At 38.2% G+C, this 22,375-nt stretch overlaps 1 protein-coding gene across 1 annotated transcript in view; it reads right to left on the bottom strand.

The window, feature by feature from the left end:
• Positions 1-22,375, bottom strand: part of DNAH8 (dynein axonemal heavy chain 8) — a 336,143-nt gene that overhangs the window by 115,068 nt on the left and 198,700 nt on the right. Inside the window, exons 62-68 of the mRNA XM_044250418.1 lie at positions 19,079-19,232; positions 9,156-9,320; positions 7,804-8,030; positions 6,103-6,221; positions 3,644-3,747; positions 2,015-2,191; positions 104-271 (exon numbers count right to left, since the gene is read on the bottom strand). Coding sequence (XP_044106353.1) covers positions 104-271; positions 2,015-2,191; positions 3,644-3,747; positions 6,103-6,221; positions 7,804-8,030; positions 9,156-9,320; positions 19,079-19,232 — 1,114 coding nt within the window. The remainder of the gene's footprint in view (positions 1-103; positions 272-2,014; positions 2,192-3,643; positions 3,748-6,102; positions 6,222-7,803; positions 8,031-9,155; positions 9,321-19,078; positions 19,233-22,375) is intronic.

Here is a 22,375-nt window from a genome sequence, read left to right as displayed (position 1 = left end):
AATTATCAATTACTGCCTGCCAGCTTGTGTGGTCTATATTGAAGGTCCTGGGCGGGGAGAATCTAATGCACCTTTAGGACTTGCAAAGATTTTTTTTACTTACTTTTAATGACTCTCCCCAGGAAGGCTTGCAGCAGGGTTTTTCTGGATCCATGGTAACTGGGTCAATTTTCTTTTGAAATAGTAGCAGGACACAGTCCATGATTCTCATAATAAGATGCGGGGGCTTGGCAAGTTTCCTGACTGTGGCAATATCATTTGGTTTGATAGTCTGTATTTGGGATTAGGAATCAATATATTATTTTGTTGAGTAGTATTAATAATCATATTGATATCTAATGCTTTTAAACAATTAAAGTAGAAAGCTTTAAAATGTACTTTCTCCCTATCCCCTGACATTATCCCCTTAAGGACTTGTACTCCAAGATTTTCGCATTATGTTTTCATTGTTCACTTGGGATTTCTATTAGTTTTTATTCTCTTTTCTCCTGTTGCCCTCAACTAATTGCTATAGAATATCAATACCATTCATTGCCCTCCACCTCAAGTCTATGTTGGCAACAAGCCTCATTGATGGGTAACATTCAGGTAACTTGTATCTTCAGAGCACATACTCTAAGTGTGGTAGGAAAAGGTAGGAACCCTGTTGTACTTTCTGAATAACAGAAACCTCACCTTCAGTGTTCATTTTAAGGGCTGCCCTATCAAAGGAAGGGGGAGAAATTCAAAGGAGAAAAGAGAAGTTTTTACAACATATGGCTCACAAAAAAATTTTTCCAAGTTTCTATCTGTCAGCGGGGCTTGGAATAAGATGTTAGCTGACATTCAAGGCAAGAAGGATTGGAATATAACATGATCAATAAAATCCCCTAAGACTTGTTTTTTCAGTGATTTCTCTTTCTTGTATATTATTGTAGTACTCATAAATGGAGTGGGGGTGGAGAATGTGTCCTGATCATTGTTACAATTTTATTAAATGATTATCATAAATCTAGTTACTCAACAAATGCAGGCATCCTCCCATTTTTCAAAAAAAGAAAGAAAATAAAGAAAAATAGCCCTGTCCTCATAATCTTCCAAGGAAGAAAAAGAAAGCACAATTACCCTAAACTAGAATTGTCATTATGCTAGAAGCAGAGGGGTGACAGGAAACACGAGGGTGAACCAGAAGAGTCAAAACCTTCCTGGAAGGGATGAGCCTGGTTCTGGAGAATGACTCTTATTAGGCAATGAAGGTTAGGGGAGGCATTCCTGGAAGAGGGAGAGACACATTTAAACACACTGTGGTTCTTCCAGAAGCCTGTGGTGTTTCTGCATGGCTGGACCATACTGTGTGTGGAGACAGAATGGCAGAAGGGCTCAAGGGGTAGACAGGAGCCCAGTTACCAGTTGCAACGGTGGCACTGATATTTACTAAGTACTTTCTGTGTGCCCAGCAAACTGTATTCATTATTTTTTATGCTTACATTGATTTTTCAAGGATCAATGAGGAATTATAATCCCCACAGAGATCCAAAGAAAGTGAAGTAAATTTACTTCATATCATCTATTTAGGAAGTGGGGGTTGCAACAGGCAACTATAGGTTGTCTCCCAGCTGTGGACGCTTAGCCGCGGGCCTTATCCTAAGAGCCCCCAGAACCCGCGAGAAGATTTTTAAAAGGCGCATAAAGTAATCTGGAGGGGATGTTTTGGAGGAACTGGGGAGGCTGTCTATATAATCAGAATCCCTTACGCTATTGTTCAGGCCATGACTCACTCGCGTTATTTCTCAGCTCTCACGGAAAGCTGATTTGTGGAATGAAACTAACAAGTTATAAGAACTAAAGACTAAAAAAAAAATCAGAACTCAGGATATTGAACCAACAGAAACATTTGTCTTCAGACTCAGAGATTATCAATCACATTAGAATTCCATTCAGTTTTCAGATTCGAGAAGTTGTGCGGTGACTTTCGCAGAAGGACCCAGGGAGCGGGCGGGGATGGGCGCTGAGAGGGGTAACAGCGCATGCTCACATTCAGGGCCGCCTCTGCTTCTTCGAGGGCGGGTTTGGCCGCCTCCAGCTTGGTCTCTGCTTTTACTTTCTCACTGTCAATTTCATCCACAATTTTTTGAGCTTTGTCCTTCACCTCCTGCACTTCGTTTTTCACTTTGGCTGAAGCCTGAGCGCTTACCGTGACTTCTGCCAGTACCTGTTAAATTGAGGGGACACATGAGGGCAAATAGGTAGCTTCTGAACAAAATGGACAGATTTGAGCAGTGAGAGAATATTTATTTGATATAATAGAAAACACAAATAATAATAATAAAAAAGAAAACACAAATAAGAGCATATTTATTCCCTATGTATATTTTATATATATTCCCCAATCTGTCTTAAGGTGTATTACAGTAACTCCTTTAAGCAGATTCTTGAGATCTTCTATGTTCTAAGCTTCCCTGAGGCTTACAAATATATAAATAAATATATATATTTATATGCCAAATATATAAATAAACATTTTAAGCTTTCAGGAAAATGGCATTTTTATTCTATGTAATTTCTAGAAAATTAACACAGCTCAAGTATGTGTAATGGAAGAAAGTCAGAAACCATATCAAAGCCCAGGTAAGGAAAATAAAATAGGTTGTATTTGTTGAATGCCTATACAGCAGGACAAGCTAAGACCCTCTCCTATGCTATCTCTCTCATTTCAGTAACTGACTAAGGTAAATACCCACTTAACCAACTCAGTGAGTGGAAGATGATGGTCACAGATCAAGGAATAACATACATATAACCTTTTCAATTTGGGAGGAGTTTTTTTGTTTGTTTATTTGTTTTTAACTCCACCAACAATTCCTCTTAGCTTTTTCCCTCCTTGACACAAACTTTAGATGAGACTTGGGCCATACTAGAAACGCTCATCATGCAGGAACCTCAAAGAGAAGACCAAATATAACTTAGAGAGAGGCAAACGTTTCATAGACAGATGAGTGAGAACAAAAAAGACAGACCGAGAGAAGAAAGAATAGTCTTAGACCAGGTAGGGGATATAATAATTTAGGTGTCTCTTGGTGTAAGTTAAACAAAAATACCTAATAGTCATTGTGAACGTTATCTCACTAGAAATAGTTAGTGATTTTATACATTATTTTTTTAAAGATTTTATTTATTTATTTGAGAAAGAGAAAGAAAGAGGGAGAGGGAAAGATAGCACAAGCAGGGGAAGGGGCAGAGAGGGAGAGAGAAGTAGACTCCCCACGGAGCAGGAAGCCCAATGTGGGACTCGATTCCAGGGACCTAGGACCATAACCCAAGCCAAAGATGATGTCCCACCAACTGAGCCACCCAGACATCCTACATTATACATTTTTAGAAATGTTTTTTTAAAAAATATTTTATTTATTTATGTATTTGACAGACCAGATCACAAGTAGGCAGAGAGGCCGGCAGAGAGAGAGGAGGAAGCAGGCTCCCTCCTGAGCAGAGAGCCTGACTCGGGGCTTTATCCCAGGACTTTGGGATCATGACCTGAGCCCAAGGCAGATGCCCAACCACTAAGCCACCCAGGCACCCCTTTAGTAACATTTTTATAAACAATGCTTTTAAAAATGTGAACTACAATTCCTCACCACTGGTTATACAGTAAATACCAACTCACTTCATCTGCTTTTATGGAAGCCACTGCCAGCTCCTTCTCCTTTATTGCGAGGTCCTGAGAGAGCTTAGCCACTGATTCGCTCGCCTCCATGAGCTTATCCAGACCTTTACAAACACACACACACATACATGCTTGCTTAGTATCTGAACATCCCTTCCTCAAGTATTTGCTCAGTATTTACTACTTACAAGGAACTGTACCAGTATTGTAACAACCATAAGATAATTATTTATGGACAAATACGTATGTATGAGGATCATCGATTCTGACCATATCTCTGAGGTTTTCGACAGGGGGTGAAGAACACCATCTACCTAAATTTAAGGGAAGATCCCAAGGCCATATTGAGTAAGATTAACTTAGGACACTTTGTTGACAAAATTAGTCCTCTCCTTGGCTTTGCAAACATCATTTTTAATGATGTAAATATCATTTTTTTTTGCCTTCGAATCACACTGCTGCTGTGACAAATGAACAGGTAATATAGTCATAGTCGTGTGGTTCTCTTTGCTGTGAAAATGAAAACAGCTGCTAACACCTGCACAACTGGCCCTGTGACTTTCAGTGCCATAGAGCACAATAACTGGATTTTCTCCCATTCCAACTGAGTTCTAGACAGTGGTGTGTGGGTGAGCATTTAGCATGAGTGTTTTGGAAGGAGGGGGGAGCACTCATCTGTTTGTTTTCCAATTTCCATGGTGTCAGTATTCCCACAAGGGCTGATCTGAAGTTAATAAGAGATTCCCAGTAGCACACCATTCATTACATGCCTATCATACTGATAGAATAAAAATAACCTCAACAACATTCATAGCAGTAAAATAGAGTAAAAATAACTAAGATGTGATGAATTTTGAGTATTCTTGCCTTTTTCCTTTTTTTTTAAAGATTTTATTTATTTATTTGAGAGAGAGAGAGCATGGATGGGGAGGGAAGGCAGAGGCAGAGGGAGAAGCAGACTCTCCACTGAGTAGGGAGCCTGACTCGGGGCTCAATCCCAGGACCCCGGGATCATGACCTGAGATGAAGGGAGACGCTTAACTGACTGAGCCATCCAGGCATCCCTGTTCTTGCCTTTTTCAAACATAACTTATTTGTTAGACACAGAGGATTTAATTTTTAATTAAAGATGTGCTATGTAACCAGATTATAAAATTCCTATGACTTAACAATCAACTGTAGAGGCTACAAGTAGCTCCAGTCCACCACTGATCATAGAGAATCATATGGAAAGCTACAAGAAGGTGAGCTATGAGAAAAACAAAGGAGAGTTTCTTCCACGGTGTTTCCATCAGTATAACTGCACAGATCTTGGAGATCTTGGAGCTATGGGATCATATTTTTTGCAGAAGAAGGGGGTCCAGGAGTTTTGTACTTCTTTTCGGAGTGTTTGGGCCATAATGCTTTCTTAACATATAATTTGTTCCAATTTATACTTTTTTTGCTTATAATACATGTACTGGACATAGAAACTCATTGTTCAGGTAAACTACCTCTTTTTGTTTTGATTTTCTTTTTCCTTTTCCCTTTGTTAGAAATCTGAGAACCATTAACATGGCAAACTTTATGCAAATCAAAACAAACTGTAATGAAACAAAAACTGAAATCGTGGTCAGTTCCCAAGAGCTGGCTTTTCTCCACCTGCAGATAGTAACTCAGTGACAATGGGGCTCCTGGCCCAACAGCCTGAAACCAGAGTTGAAGGGGCGGGGAGAAAATGTTCAAGAGAGAAAACAGGCTACCTCTGTTTAGATTTTCTTCTCCTCGGAAGTTCCATTTTGTTTTGTTTTATTTTGTTTAAGATTTTATTTATTTGAGAGGGAAAGCAAGTACAAGTAAGAGGAAGGGTAGAGGGAGAGGCAGACGCAGACTCCCCACTGAACATGGAGCCCAATATGGGGCTCCATGACAGGACCTGAGATCATGACCTGATCAGAAGACAGATGCTTAACCAACGGAGTCACCCAGAAGCCCTTGCCTGGAAGCTTCTCAACAGGTAAAAGGCCCTAACAGTATCCCTCAAAATAATCTATTACTAAGAGTAAAGTCAGTACTTTGTTTTCAAACACAATATCAACTAGTGTAATATATATAATACTATACACATTACATATATATGCATAATATACATATTACATACATACAATAATAAACACATATATGCAATATTACATATGTATTACATTATCATTTCATATTATATCATATTATATATACATATATACATATATACATTAAATATATTACATATTATTTCCATATAATGGTGTGTTTCATCAGCCATGTTGGGATTACTGACCATGGAATTTGGGAAATGTACAGATGAGTGTTCCCCCTTTCCCCCCAAAACCATATGATTCCAATATAGTCCATATATATATATGCATAATCTGTGGATATATATCAAGGAAACTGTGGATTCCTATCAAGAAGCCCTTAAAAGATCCCATTCTGCTTACCAATATTCATGCGTTCAGCTTGTTCATTGATATGTTTCACCTTTTCAGTATAAACGTTCTTATAACCATTTATAAATGAGAGATAAGACTTGGGAGTCACGTGTGCTCTTCGGCGGTATCTGAAAATAGAACGTAAAAATGATCTTCATCTCTATCATTCTGATTATACCTAGAAAGCATCCTACAGACATTCTTCCCACTGTGAAATCGGTGTAATTCTGAAGGGTGATTCACTAGCAGGAGGGCAGGAACTGTGAATGGTCACACTTGATTCAAGTGTTCAACTCACTGCGGCTTTAGTACAGTAATTCTATTTAATGGTAGAATTAAATAAAAGGAATAATTTTATACAGGAGAAACTCAAGTCAAAGAAGAGCTCCTCACATACTATAAAATAATTTTATCTTTTAATTAATTTTTCACTTTTGGAATTCTGAAGTGTTTTTTTTTTTTTAAGATTTTATCCACCTATTTGACAGACAGAGATCACAAGTAGGCAGAGAGACAGGCAGGGAGAGGGGAAAGCAGGCTCCTCCCTGAGCAGAAAGTCCAATGTGGGGCTCGATCCCAGGACCCTGAGACTATGACCTGAGCTGAAAGCAGAAGCTTCAACCCACTGAACCACCCAGGCACCCCTGAAGATTTTTAACATTAAAAAAATTTTAAGGACTCAGGCATATATGTGACTAGCACTTAAGCATTTGATAAATAGCATATTCAGAATAAACTTCTCCAACCTAAAAGGATATGAGAATTTTGGAAAATACACCAAATTTTTCAAAAATAAAGACACAGTTTTTTGTAGCTGTAAGAAGGTAAAACTTTCCACTGATGACAGTGGCAGAAGGAGTTCAAGTTAAATGGAAGGAAAATCTTGCTAAGCGTAAGAATACACATGGGTCCACCAAGAGGATCTGGAGGGTGGTTATCCAGAACTAGTTAAGAGGGGGGGTTTCTGGGGATAGAGTCCAGGATAAACATCCTTTTATGAGATAGGAACCTCTAAGTGTTACTTAGACTCTCTAGCTGGAAAAATTCCTTCTGGCAGGTTCATTGCCTCCAGAAGCCCAATGATTATTTTTGTCCACCTTTATTCTATCTATCAAATTCCATCTATCAAATGTACACAGTGGCTATCATGCTTTGGGAAGGGAATAAGTTGTATTTTTGAACTGCTGACAACAGTTTTCACATGTGAACACCATTGCTACTTTTAGCCAATGGACTCGTCTGCAGTTAATTAAAATTATTTGGCACGAAAACATTGCTAAGACTAAGAAGTGCAAACACAAAACCCAAATGTCCCTTAACATCAGGCAATAGTGAAACTTTAAAACAGTGTACTTCTTTAATTAAAATAAACAATGCATTTGAGTAGGAAACTAATTTTAAACAATTCATCGGGAATTAGTTAAGTCATTTTCAAAAAAAGAAATTAAGCAAAGGAAATAAAGTGATTCATTAAACATCTGCTCCTTTGAAGCCTGGAGGGAAAGAGGTGCTTAAGTATGGACACTAGTTCATCTTGAAGTCTCATTGATTTATCCTGATTTCAATACATAATCATTAGAAAATCAAAGCCAGAAAAAAAAAAATCTAAGTGCAGCTGGGACCTTGTACACAATCGATCTGGCTGCTGACAGAATTCCTCTCTGGAGTGAACTCTGGTGCTGCAGCCAGACCTCAGGGAAAGCCACTCACCGTTGGAAATAATTTTCACAGCTTTCGGAGACCATGTCATGGAAGAGGCCCATTGTCTCTACAACCTGTCTTTTAGTGTCACTGGAGCAGACAATATTATAGCCTGAAAGGAAATAGGAGGCCACTGCAATCAAGGCCTCCTTCGGCCAGCGACTAAACCAGTCCATGGTGCAACCTGATATCAAGCCAGGAAATTTCAAAGAACGGGCTCGGAACTTCTCGCCAACCTGTTGACAACAAAGTCAGAAAGCGTCAGACATACAGAGTGATGATGATTCCGCTCGAGAGAGGCTTAGGTATTCAGAGCCAACGGTGTGACATCACGATTAAAAAAAAAATCTTATGCTGCATTAATATATCAATGAAATGTTCAGATGAAGGGAAGTAGTATTTCCACACCGTTCCTCCACACCATTCCCTGACGTAAGACTAGATCTGGCATTACTGGGTTGGATTGTAAAAGTTACCTTTATGAGGAAAGTGACTAAGACTCTTCTAAAGAAAGAGGACCAGGACGGTGAAAGCACTGGACACAAGGACAAGTGAGAATATCAGAAGGGGTGGGAGGTGTTTGGTCCACAAAGGAAGCAACTTTGGGAATCTTCAAAAATTTTCTCTAAATATATGAGGAGCTAGGTACGGGGGGCAAGGAGGGATTTGATTCATTTTACAAGCCAAAACAGAATCACAGGGGGGAAAAAAATAGACAAAATTCAATTCATCCCATAGAAGACCTCTCCGGGAATTAGACTATCTAAAAATTAAGCAGGCTGGCTTGTAAGTTAGTGAGACCCACTGAGCAGAGCTGCGTGATATAACCAGGATTGTGGAAGTGTTCTGTGTCTGCGCCATCCAGTATGGTGGCCACAAGCCACATGTAGTTACTGAGCACTTGAAATAGCACTAATGGGACTGAAGAATTGAATTTTTATTTTTACTTCATTTCAACTAATCAAAATTTAAATGGCCATACATGTCTATTAGCTACTACTGGATAATACAGTGTGCGAGGGATATTCAAACCTACATCAGGGACATTCTAGATCATATGTCTATATTGGAGGAAGAGCTGGACATGATCACCAAATTCCTTACAATTCAAGTGATCTATATCTCTAGGCAATTAATGGAAGTTGTAGGCTATGTAATAATACCTAATAAAATGAATATTTTAAATTATTACACTTTGGTAGGAGATTGCCTCCCACAGAGACTGGTGGTAATGAAGTGTTGATTTCAATTCAGTGTGACAAATGTTAGTTTCTGAGCAAATCATCTCATCAGAGAAGGTAAACTATTAAGTACATTTCAACAAATAATTCCTCCCACGTAAATATAAAGTAACAACTCACTGGAGAAAAGCAGAGAACAACATGCAAGTTCTTCCTTGATCTTGAAATGAAATACTCATACAGATTATCGAAGGTAGGAGGGTGGCGAGGCATTTCCTTCTTCATCACTGATATCAGACCTTGGGTGATTTCATCCATTTCATCTCGTGCAAAGAGATTGGAGATCTTTGAGAAACAGACAAGACTCGTACTTCGTAAGTTCCCCACACCAATTCCCCACCCCCCACATGTTATGTTTTCTCATATTTTCTTTCTGCATATCCACAGTCAAAATCCCTCATTTGCCAGAGATAACCAATAATACAACTTGTTATTGGGCAGTTTAATCAGGAGGAAATTTTGTTGGTACCCTTTGCTTGATACCCTTTGCCCTTCTCCTCCACTCCCATCCCAGCAAGTTCCCCTCCCTCTGTCAACCACTAATCTATACTCTCTATCTAGGAGTTTTTTGTATTTTAGATATCTCATATTTTAAAAAGCATGCAGTATTTGCCTCTCTCTAACTTATTTCACTTAACTTACTACTCTGAAGTTCTACCCATGTGCTCATGAATGGCAAAATTATATTTCTTGTTGGGGCTAAGTAGTATTCCACTGTGTGTGTGTGTGTGTGTGTGTGTGTGTGTGTATACACACATGTCATATCTTCTTTATCCTTTTATCCACTTATGGTATCTGGGTTGTTGTCATACTTTGGCTACTGTAAATATTGCTACAATGAGCAAAGGGTGCATATATCTATTTGAATTAGTGTCTTCATTTTCTTCAGCTAGCTACCCAGTAGTGGAATTGCTGGATCACACAGTGGTTCTATTTTTAACTTTTTGAGGCTCCTCCATACTGTTTTTCAAGTGATGTGAGGGCATCAGTTTGCATTCCTACCAACAGTGCATGAGGGTTCCCTTTTCTACACATCCTTATCAAAACTTTTTATTTCTTATCTTTTTGATAACAGCCATCCTGACAAGTGTGAGATGTTATCTTGCAGTGGTTTTGTTTTCCATTTTTCTGACAATTAATGATGCTGATCATTTTTTCATGTGCTTATTAGCCATCTGTATATTTTCTCTGGAAGAATATATATTCAGATCCTTTGATCTATAATCTATAGGATTATTTGGGGTTTTTGTTGTTGTTGTTGTTGTTGAGGAGTTGGAGGAGTTCTTTATATATTTTGAATATTAACCCCTTATCAGATATTCAACTTGCAAATATCTTCTCCCATTTAGTAGGTTACCTTTTTTTTTTTTTTTAAAGATTTTATTTATTTATTTGACAGAGAGAGATCACAAGTAGGCAGAGAAGCAGGCAGAGAGAGAGGAGGAAGCAGGCTCCCTGCTGAGCAGAGAGCCGGATGCGGGACTCGATCCCAGGACCCTGAGATCATGACCTGAGTCGAAGGCAGTGGCCCAACCCACTGAGCCACCCAGGCGCCCCAGTAGGTTACCTTTTAATTTTGTTGATGGTTACCTTCACTGTGCAGAAGCATTTTAGTTTGATATAATCCAATCTGTTTCTTTTTCCATTAGTTTTTCTTGCTTTTGGAGTCATATCCATAAAAACATTGCTAAGACCAATGTCAGAGAGCTTACCACATATGTTTTCTTTTAGGAGTTTTATGGTTTTGGGACTTACCTTTAAGTCTTTAATCTATTTTGAGTTAATTTTTGTGCATGGTGTAAAGTAGTGGTAGAGTTTCCTCCTTCTGCATGCGGCTGTCTAGTTTTTCCAACACCATTTATTGAAGAGATTATCCTTTTCCCATTGTATATTCATGGCTCCTTTGTCATAAATTTATTGACCGTATATATGTGGGTTTGTTTCTGAGCTCTGTATTCTGTCTTGTTGATCTATGTTTCTACCTTTATGTCAATACCACATTATTTTGATTACTATAGCTTTGAAGTATAACTTAAAAATCAGAGGTCGTGATACGTTCAACTTTGTTCTTTTTTCTCAAGATTGTTTGGCACTTTGTTCTTTTTTCTCAAGATTATTTGGCTATTGAGGGTCTTTCATGGTTCCATATAAATTTTAGAATTCTTTATTCTGTATCTGTGAAAAATGCCACTGGAATTTTGATGGCTATTGCACTGAATTTGTAGATGGCTTTGGATAGTATGGACATTTAAACAATATTAATTCTTCCAATCCATAAGCACAAAACATCTTTCCATGTATTTGTGTCTTCTTCATTTCTTTCAACAATATTTTATAGTTCTCAGTGTAAAGGTCTTTTACGTCTTTGATTAAATTTATTTGTAGGTATTTTATTATTTTTTTATATAATTGTAAGTGGCATTGTTTTCTTAATTTCTCTTTTGGATAGTTCATTATTAGTGCATAAAAATGCAACCAATTCCTGTATTTTATTCTTGTATCCTGAAACTTCACTGGATTTGTGTATTAGTTCTAACAGTCTTTTGGTGGAATCTTTAGGATTTTCTATATCTAAGAGCATGTCATTTGTAAATACTGACAGTTTTACTTCTTCCTTTCCAACTTGGATGACTTTTATTTCATCTTCCCTAAGAAAAAGCTTCCTATTAAGTATGATATTAGCTGTGAGTTTGTCATATATGGTCTTTATTATTTTGAGGTATATTTCCTCTGTCCATTCCATACTATTAAGAGTTTTTCATCATAAATGGATGCTGAATTTTGTCAAATGCTTTTTTATGCATCTGTTGTGATGATATGATTTTTATCTTTTATTTTGTTAATGTGATGTATTATGTTGATTGACGTGGATGTTGAACTATCCTCACAATCCTTGAGTAAACCCCACTTGATCACTGTGTATGATCCTTTTATTGTATTGTTGAATTCAGTCTGTTGTTTTATTGAGAATTTTTGCATCTATTTTCATCAGGAATATTGGCCTGTAATTCTCTTTTCTTCTGGTATCGTTGTCTGGCTTTGCTATCAGGGCAAGTCTGTCCTTGCAGAATAAGTTTGGAAGAGTGAGAATGAGCTCCCCCTCTTTTTTTTTTTTTTTAGAAGAGTTTGAGAAGAATAGATACTCACTCTTATTTCAGTGTTTGGTGGAATTATCCAGTAAAGCCTCTGGGCCTGGAATTTTGTTGGCAGATTTTTGATTATTGATTCAACACCCTCATTAGTGATCAGTCTATTCAGAATGATTTCTTATTTCTTCATGATTTGGTCTGGGAAGGTTATAAGTTTCTATAAATCCATCCATCTAGTATCCATTTCAAGTCAATCAAAGAAAGACAATTATCATATGATCTCCCTGATATGAGGAAGTTGAGAGGCAATGTTGGGGGCTTGGGGGGTAGGTAAGGAATAAATGAAACAAGATGGGATTGGGAGGGAGACAAACCATAAAAGACTCAAAAGCTCTTGAAACAAACTGAGGGCTGATAGGTGGGGACAGAGAGATAGGATGGCTGGGTTATGGACATTGGGGAGGGTATGCGCTATGGTGAGTGCTGTGAAGTGTGTAAGCCTGATGATTCACAGACCTGTACCTCTGGGCTAATAATGCATTATATGTTAATAAAAAAATTAAAAATTAATAAAAAAGAAATGTATCCATTTCTTCTAGGTTACCTAATTTGCTGACATAGAATGCTTTGCAGTAGTCTCTCTTGTATTGCTTTGATATTAATTGCAACTTCATCTCTTTTATTTCTGATTTTGAGTCCTCCCTCTTTATTTCCTGTTTAGTCTAGCTCAAGGTTTGTCCATTTTGCCTATCATTCCAAAGAACCAGCTCTTAGTTTCATTGATCTTTTCTATTGTCTTTTTAGTCTCTATTTATTTCCACTCTGATCTTTATTATTCCCTTACTTCTACTAACTTTGGGCTTTTTGTTTCATTTCCTAGTTCCTGTAGGTGCACAGTTAAATTCTCTATTTGAGATTTCTCATTTCTTGAGGTAAGGCTATACTGCTATGAACTTCCCTCTAAAAACCACTTTTACCACACTGCATGATTTGGCATATCATATATGTTTTCATTTCTAGGTATTTTTTAATTTCTCCTTTGACTTCTTCTATGATCCAGTAATTATTCAGTAACATGTTGTTTAATCTCCACTTATCTGTAGTCTTTCCAGCTTTCTTCGTATAACTTTCAGTGTCATACAATTGTGGTCTAAAGAGATGCTTAATATGATCTCAATCGTCTTGAATTCATTAAGACTTGTTTTGTGGCCTAACATGTGATCCATCCTTGAGAATGTTTCATGTGCACTTGAGAAGAGTGTTTTGGGATGGAACATCCTATATGTATATCTATTAAATCCACATGGTCTAGCTAATCATTTAAAGCTGGTATTTTTTAAATGATTTTCTATCTTGATGATCTATCCATTGAATTAAGTGGGGTGTTAAAGTCCCCTACTATTGCATTGCTATCAGTTTCTCCTTCTAGGTATATTAATACTTGTTTTATGTATTTTGGTGCTCTTATGTTTGGTTCATATACATTTATAGATGTTATATTCTCCTTTCTGGATGGACTCCTTTTCATTATATAGTGCCCTCTTTGTCTTTTATTACTATCTTTGTTTTGATGTCTGTTCTGTCTGATCTAAATACAGCTATACCAGCTATCTTTTCATTTCCATCTGCATGGACTATCTTCAGTCCCTTCACTGTCATTCTGTGTCCTTACTTCTTTTTTTTTTTTTTTTTTAGAGAGATTTTATTTATTTATCAGAGAGAGAGAGAGAGAGCGAGCACAGGCAGACAGAATGGCAGGCAGAGGCAGAGGGAGAAGCAGGCTCCCTGCTGAGCAAGGAGCCCGATGTGGGACTCGATCCCAGGATGCTGGGATCATGACCTGAGCCGAAGGCAGCTGCTTAACCAACTGAGCCACCCAGGCGTCCCTCTATTATCTTTTTAATTCCTGAATTTCCTGTAAAAAACCCAAAAACTGTGTGTTTCATTATTCTGTTCCCCCAAAAGATTAGCCAAGGCCTTATGGTGTCTTACATTTTTATATCAGATCTCTGTTTTGGTTTGAAGTTTTACACCCATTAACCCAGTCTTGAGTACTCATTCATCATATCAGCTGGTAATCAATTAGTAGGAGGCAGAGCTCCAGCGGTGCGGGTACAAGGAAAGATGAAGACCAATTGGATTGCCAAATATAATACAGGATATTCAATTAGTATTTTTTTTCCAATTTATTTATTTTCAGAAAAACAGTATTCATTATTTTTTCACCACACCCAGTGCTCCATGCAAACCGTGCCCTCTATAATACCCACCACCTGGTACCCCAACTTCCCACCTGCCCTGCCACTTCAAACCCCTCAGACTGTTTTTCAGAGTCCATAGTCTCTTATGGTTCACCTCCCCTTCCAATTTACCCAAATTCCCTACTCCTCTCTAACGCCCATTGTCCTCCATGCTATTTGTTATGCTCCACAAATAAGTGAAACCATATGATAATTGACTCTCTCTGCTTGACTGCGTCCTTACTTCTGAAGTGGGTCCCCTGTAGGCAGCACATAGATGGGTTTTCTTTTTTTTTAATCCATTCAGCCACTCTTTGTCTTTGATTAGATAATTTAGTCCACTTGCATTTAAAGTAGTGTTGGATGGATATGTAACCTAGTGCCATTTTGTTAATTGTCTTCTGGCTGCTTTCATTGTTCCTTTCTGTTCCTTTCTTCTTCTCTTTCTCTCATCCCTTCTGGTTTGACTACTTTCTTCAGTGTTACGTTTCGATTCCTTGCTCTTTTTCTTTAAAGCATTTACTCTAAGTTTATGCTTTGTTGATACTGCGAGGTTCACTTCATCATTTTATATATTTAACATAGTTTTAATTTGATAGACACTTAAATTTCAACACAGTCCAAAATTCTTCAGTTTTACTACTTTCCCCCATGTTTTTATGTTTTCAATGTCACACTTTACATCTTTTTATATCCCTTAACTGATTATGGTTTTAGTTAATTTTATCACCTTTACCTTTACTACCTTCATAGTAGTTTTAGTAGTTTAAGTGATTAACACATTCCCTTTACTATTTTATCTTTTCCATACTATATTCCATAATATACCATAAATATAGTAAATACCATACCATAAATATAGTAAATTCCATTTTATATATCCATTCCATAATATGCCATAAACATAGTAAATACCATACCATAAATATAGTAAATTCCATTTACTATATTCATCTTTTCCAGTGAGATTTTTATTTTTCTGTGCTTTCTTGTTATTAATTACTGCCATTTCTTTTTGGAAGTTCCTTTAACATTTCTTGTAAAGCTGGTTTAGTAGGGATGAACTCCTTTAGCTTTTACTAACCTGAAAAACTATTTATCTCTTTCAGTTCTGAATGATAACTTTCCTGGATAGAGTATTCTTAATTGGAAGTATTTTTTTCCTTTTAGCACTTTGCATATATTGTGCCACTCACTTCTGGCCTGTAAGGTTTCTGCTGGGAAATCAGCTGATAACTTTAAGGAATTTTCCCTTATATGTAACAATTTTTTCTCTTGTTGCTTTTAAGATTCTCTCTTTATCTTCCACCTTTGACATTTTAATTATAATGTGTCCTAACATGAATCTCTTTAGGTTCATCTTATTTGGAACTCTAGGCTTCCTGGCCCTGGATGTCTGTTTCCTCCCCAGGTTAGGAAAATTTTCAGCCACTATTTCTTCAAATAAGTTTTCTGTCCCCTTTTCTCTCTCTTCTTCTTTGGTGCCCCCATAATGCAACTTTTATTCAACTTGCTATTTTCCCATCTATCTCATACATTATCTTCTTTATTTTTTTTTCTTTTTGCTGCCCTGATTTTCATTTCTTTGTCTTCCAGCTTGTTGATCTGTTTCACTTCTACCAGTCTGCTGTTGAACTCTTCCTGTGTATTTTTTTTAGTTTAGTTATTGTAATTCTTCAGCTCTGTAACCTCTATTTGGTACTTTCTTATGTTGTCAATATCTTTATTAAAGTTCTCATTGTGTTCATCCATTCCCCTCATGAGTTCAGTAAGCATCTTTATGATCATTATGTTGAATCTTTTATCAGATTCAGATCTGATATCTTTTATCAGATTTTATCAATCTTTTATCTCCTTGTCATCAAGGTCTTTTTCTGATGCTTTTGCTTTTAATTTGGAACATATTTCTCTGTTTCCTCATTTTGATTGACTCTCTGTGTTTGTTTTTGTTTTCTCTGTGTTTGTTTCTATGAGGCAAAACAGCTACTTCTCCCAGTCTTGAAGAAGTAGCCTTATGTAGGTGATGGAACTTCTCATTCAACATTGCCCTAGCTCTTGGTTGTCTGACAAAACTTTTTGATTGTCCAAACCACCTGATTTATTGTTGATATGCCCCTGTTGTTGAGGGTTTACCAAAACAAGTCAGTGTCCCAAGGAGGAGGAATCTCATTTAGTACCTGGTTTCGGATTGATTGGAATGTAGACCCTCTGGCAACAGTTTTTAAACTGTGAAAATACATACAGTCCTGTTATGGCCACAGTCATAATGCCTGCTGTCCTCAGAATAGGAAATCTCTCCAAATCACAAAAGTTGGGGCTCCAGACGAGTATATAAACTCCTTCCCAGGAGGTCTTGTTGAACTATAGCAAGGCCAAGGGGTTGTGGAAGGGTAGTGTCTTCCTGCTTACATTTCCTTTGAATGTCTTCTCAACCTTTAGATGTGTGGCAAACTGAAAGCCTGTCCCTCTTGTGGAAGCTCCAAGCTGAATATGTAGGCTTTTTCACAGGAAGACTGGGGTTGTGTTACAGTCCCTCATCTGTGCAGTGTCCTGGGTGTGGTGGTCTTCCAAGAACTGTCTTTCCAAATGTTACATTCCTGTGGAGCTTAGGAATGTCAGTCCCCTTGGCCACCAGCATTAGGCAATCAAGGGGCATCCCCATGTAGATTGCCCATGCCTGCTGGCTTTAACTAGGCAGCTGGAGAGTGTGTAAGAGGGGTACACTTGCCAGCTTCAGAAAAGCAGTAGGAAAAATGTTTTAACTGCATGCTTCCGTGGGCTTCAAGACTGCAGAGACTGAGTGCCTTGTCCAAGTGTATGCACCAGCTTTAAACTAGAGTGGAAGAATGTTTCCTCCTTTTGCACTTGCCAGCCCCAGCCAAGGAAAGGGGGTGTCTCAACCACCCAATTCTTGCTGACCTTACCTAGGGAACAGGTGAATTCCACATTAATGCTCACCTACCCCAGCCAGTGAGCAAGGGATTGCTGCAACCCACGCTCTTCAACTTCAACAAGGTGGCAGAATAGTACTGAACACTCACTCGCCCCGGCCTGTTTTAGTATGGTGACAGTAGGGTGCTTTGTCCCAGCTTTCTCACTTGTGCAAGAAGGGTAGGTAGAAAGTGCAAAACTGGCATCCACCAGCAACTTCCATCTCTGGGGAGAGTTTCAACTGCCCACCTCCATTTTGCAGATTAGCAAATGATTCTTCACATATGATCTAGGCACTTTGAAAGTGTTGGGGTTTTTTGTTTGTTGGTTGGTTTGCTTGTTTGTTTTGCTGGGTCTAGGGGTAAGACTATATGGAAGTCCATCAGTAGTGAATCTCAGTTTCTTATAGCATTTTGGGTCATTGAATGTCAACCCCAATGGTTTTCTTTTCTTTTTTTCTTTTCTTCCCCCCATTGGTATTCTAAGCCAGACATTTCGGGGGCTTTTCTCTCTGGTGTATATTCCAGGTGTTGGGGTGCCTGATATGAGGCACCAACCCGTCACTCCTCCAAATTTGTGAGAGCCCTCCCTACTGCACGTCACTATGATAAGGGTGAAGTCTTTGGCAAGACTGTGTCTCTGCCTCTCCTACCTATCTTCATGTGGGTTTCTTATCCTTTGTTGTGGAGAAGCAGCTTATCTAGTTTTCAGATCTTTTTCAGAGGGAAATAATCCATATGTAGATGTAGATTTGGTGTTTCCATGGGAGGAGGTAAACTCAGGATTTTCCTATGCCACCATCTTACAGAAGTCCTCTCTCTGAGGGAGTTAAGGAGCTTAGGCAGCAGCAAGCATTGATAGACACCATGGGGCAAGGAAGAGTTAACACAGTGGGTCCGACTTTGAGAAGCGTATGTTTGGATGGCTAGCACTTGGCCACCCTCTGGGAACTTGGTTTTTGAATGTCTTCTCTATTACTAATTGAAAAGGTTTTTCTGTGCCTGGGCTCTTAATACAAACATTGTGATACATGGTGAGCATCTGCTTTCCTTCTGGGAGTCTGGAATTTTGGCATCTGTGTCTAGGCAGGGAGAAATAACCAGACCAGACCCTGATAAAACTGTTGAACTCTGAATCTCCCACAGGCTTCCCTGAGTGGAAACACAGTGCATGAGTGACTGCATTTCACCACTGGAGGGGACTCACATCCAGTATCACCTTTTTGATGAGAACATACGAAGCATGAATTTCTCCAGATTTCACCTGATGTGCCTTTTTCTGCATTGATGTGGCTGTGAATCCTTGCTGTGCTGCTGTCATAAATCTTAGGAGTACAACTGTCTGCTGAGTCCCGTGAGTCCTTCTAATGAAGCACAAAGCATGTGAGTGGTCATGGGAGTGTTGACAAAGGTGGTGTCAGAAGAGATGACACAAACATCTACTTAGAGCTGGCAGAACTCTTTCATCTCTTTTATACTCCTGACTCTCAGATACATACTGTGATTCTTCTAAAATAAATTACAGAACCAAATAGAAGACTGACAAAATAAGTAAGCAATCATATTTAAAATGGAACAATGCATATAAAAAAAAAACCTGGAGGTGGGCAGCATAAATTTGACAGGTTGTTTTAAACAAAATCTAGTATGTCGTATACATGAATCCTTTCTAAAATGAAAAATGTATGTTAAGTGGCCTCGCTTATGAAGGGTTGCTGCTTTTTCTGTTCAAATATAATTTACATTTTTAAAAAATAGGAGTTTTTCTCTCCTTTGAGACCTACCTCCCCTGAAGATAACAGGTTGTTAAGATATTCCAGAAATGCCTCATCTTTTATTTCATTGTCAGTAAAGATGAAGGTGATACCTTTTCCATCAGCACCAGCAACTTTGTACAGATATTTTAAATCATCTGTTAGATTATTCACATTATAAGACCTAAAAAAGGTAGTAGGAAATTTAAAATTAAAAATTATATATATATATATATATATATAGTCGTAAGTGTTTCAAAAGACAATATAACCCATGATAATAAGAGTGTACTCTGCACCTGCTCCAAGAAGTAGTAAATAAGCTTAGCTGCTAAAAAAAAAAAAAACCACAGAGGTTAGAGTGAAATAGTTGTATGTTATCATTCAAAGCAAGAATGTTTTATTTAACTTGAGAAGGGAGAAATGGAAATTTACTAGAAGTGACTCATGAAGAGTAATTAAAAATTCAGATATGAACTTTATTCTCAGCAAGCTGACAGTCTTCCACAACAGATTTTGTCCCAAGGGAATATATGTAAAATATTTAAAACTAATCTGAAACTTGGATGAGTGTGGATTGGTAAGAAAGTCAAGATAAATTATAAATAAAATTAGTGATAAATTATATATAGTGGTAATTTGTGTATCTCATTAAGTGGCTAAATACAGAGACAGCCTACAGAAGAATATGCATATGCAATGTGATATAAATAATTGAAATGTTACAATTATGTAGTTACAGATTATGACAAGAAGATCTTAGTCTTTACTTTTCTGTTTACTCTGTTTCCTGTTGAATGTACATGCTCTTGGAGATGAGGTGATGTGCAGAAATAAAGCAGACATTTTCTGAAGTGTTGTGCATAAATCCTCATGAGTAAATTAACAACACAGACATCTTCACTTGAAGGAGGTTGTACAGTGCAAGTCACAGGGAGTTTCGTGTAAGCCATAGGGTCTAGCGGAAAGACTACCAGCATTCGAACCAGAAGGACCTGCGTTCAAATCCCCATTCTGTAGCTTTGGAAATGTTCCTTTACATTTCTCAGCTTCTGTTTCCTCCTCTGTAAAATGAAGATAGTATATGTTTGCAAATACTGTTGTGGGCATTAGAGATGATTTGGCTTAAGTGCACTCGAATGAATAAAGAGCTGATTTTAAAGTAGGAGAAGCAGCTACCCCCTTCTGAGGAACACTACAGTAACATGTCTTGCAGACTTGGGCAAGAGGAACTCCACTGAAAGGAGAATATACATGTCTTTTAAAATAATTGCCAAGCAGGGGCGGACATTCGCTAGGAGAAATTGGTAAGATGGCTTGCTGAGATGTAGTTTGGTTTCTGGAAACCACTCTGGACTTTTTCCTCCCCGCCTTGCCTTTTCTGCTCATTCTCCATTGCAAGCAAGTCCCCTTCCTCTGTGTTGGGAGACCCCAGCATTCTTCCCTCAGTCATCTTTTCTTCTAGTCACACACCCTACTCGTACTCCTTATTACCTTGTATGTGTTCTCTCCAGTGAGACATCTGTGCTGACATTTCCAAGACCCACTCCTGAACTCCACACCCATGAACTACGTGTGCTCAAACATTTCACTCTCCCCATGTACTGACTGAATTCTCCTTTTACCCGCCCCCCCTCCAAAACTGTTATTTTGTTCAACAGATAGTTTTACGGTGGTCGGTTAAAAGTACCCACTTGATAGTAATGGTAGATAAGACAAAGGTTACGATGGTCCATCCGCAGGTTGCTTACAGCCCGTGAAAGAGACAAGAGGACCGAACAAGCATTTTTAGAGTGCAGTGTGATAAATACCACTAGAGAGACTAGGTGTGTCCTTCTAGACCTTATTTCCTCTTCTTTACCCCATATCCAATCAGTTACTAAGTCCTACCAATATACTAGGTACTATGAGGTCCTACTTCAAATTTCCCCTCTGATTCCACTCTACTCCCATCTTCCCTGCTGTTTTAAAATGTTTCCAGGATTTGTTTCGTCAGGTATGGTAAGAGACACAGACATGGAAAGGACTGCCACGAAGGAAGAAGCTTATACTCACAGACACCAAGAAACAGGAGGGGATATTCCACACCACATAGGGCTGCCTGGGGAAGCACCAGGGTCAGTCAGGAGGTGGAAGGTGTGAAAGGAACCATGGGCAACATGGCCTTAACTGTGGTTTCCATGAGAAAGTCAAAGGTAGGCAGGCTAAGCAGATTTAGGACTGGCTTGTTTGAATCATTTCAATGGACTCTGGGGCACAGATGCTGTCCCTAGTTACTGGTCCTTGACTCTGGGGTGATTGGGGCAGAGCAATACTGCTTCCTGGCAGAGAAAGCCAGATAGATGGGGTGGTTCCGAGTAGGACCTCTGGACTGGTTGGTTTACCTATGGAAGGCACAGTACTGGAACAAGTCATTAGCTGTCTCAAAGAACTGGCTTGCCCTGGGAGGGGCAGTCAGCAAGACCCAGTTCCAGAGAATCAAGAAAACAGAAAACAAGAAAATACAGTCAACACTCTGGTAAACTGGAGGACTGTATGTCTCACCTAAGGAGGCATGTTGTTCAGACCCAGCCACCTGGGAACGTAGGCACAGTGTTGCCAGATCTTCCAACTGTATGAAGAGAAGTCCGAAATCCATTTTTTATGTGAAATCCCCCAATTTTTAAATGTTGACAGCTGATTTAATTTAATTAATCTCTAGATATTTAATGCTTTATATTTTTTTAACTGCTCTTGTCATTTGTACCTTACTAAATTTTTTTATCTATTTGGCAGCAGAGTAGTTTGTATAAATTAATAATTTAAAAAGTGACCTAAAATTTAGAAGGAACTACAAAAGGCCAAATGTTCAAGACAATCCTGAAGAACACAAAATTTTTCAAAATATATTAAAACTATAGTAATTAAAACAGTTGGTAATAGTACAATGATAGATAAATCAGTGGAACAGACTGTAGTCAAAGACATGATCAGTTGATTGATGGGGAAGCAAAGACACTGAAATGTGTCAGGAAGAACATGACCTTGTCAATAATGGAGTTGAGAGTGATCGGATATCTATATCTATATCTTAACTCTTACCTCAGACTTTATAAGAAAATAAATTCTAGGTGGGTTATAGTTCTAAATGTAGAAAGAGCACATTTTGTTTGTAAATGTGAAGGAAATCACAGGAGATATCTTCATAGGTAAACAAAGGTAAACAAATATTTTTTAACAAAATACAAAGAACACTAAAAGAAAAAAAATTTGGTAACTTAAGTTGGCTAATTGATCGTAATAAAAAATGTAATTTAGACATAAAAACATAATAATAATAATAATAAA

This window comes from Neovison vison, chromosome 1 (genome assembly GCF_020171115.1).
Source record: "Neovison vison isolate M4711 chromosome 1, ASM_NN_V1, whole genome shotgun sequence".
NCBI classification, from domain to species: Eukaryota; Metazoa; Chordata; class Mammalia; order Carnivora; family Mustelidae; genus Neogale; species Neogale vison.
This window is presented reverse-complemented; position numbering and strand designations above follow the sequence as displayed.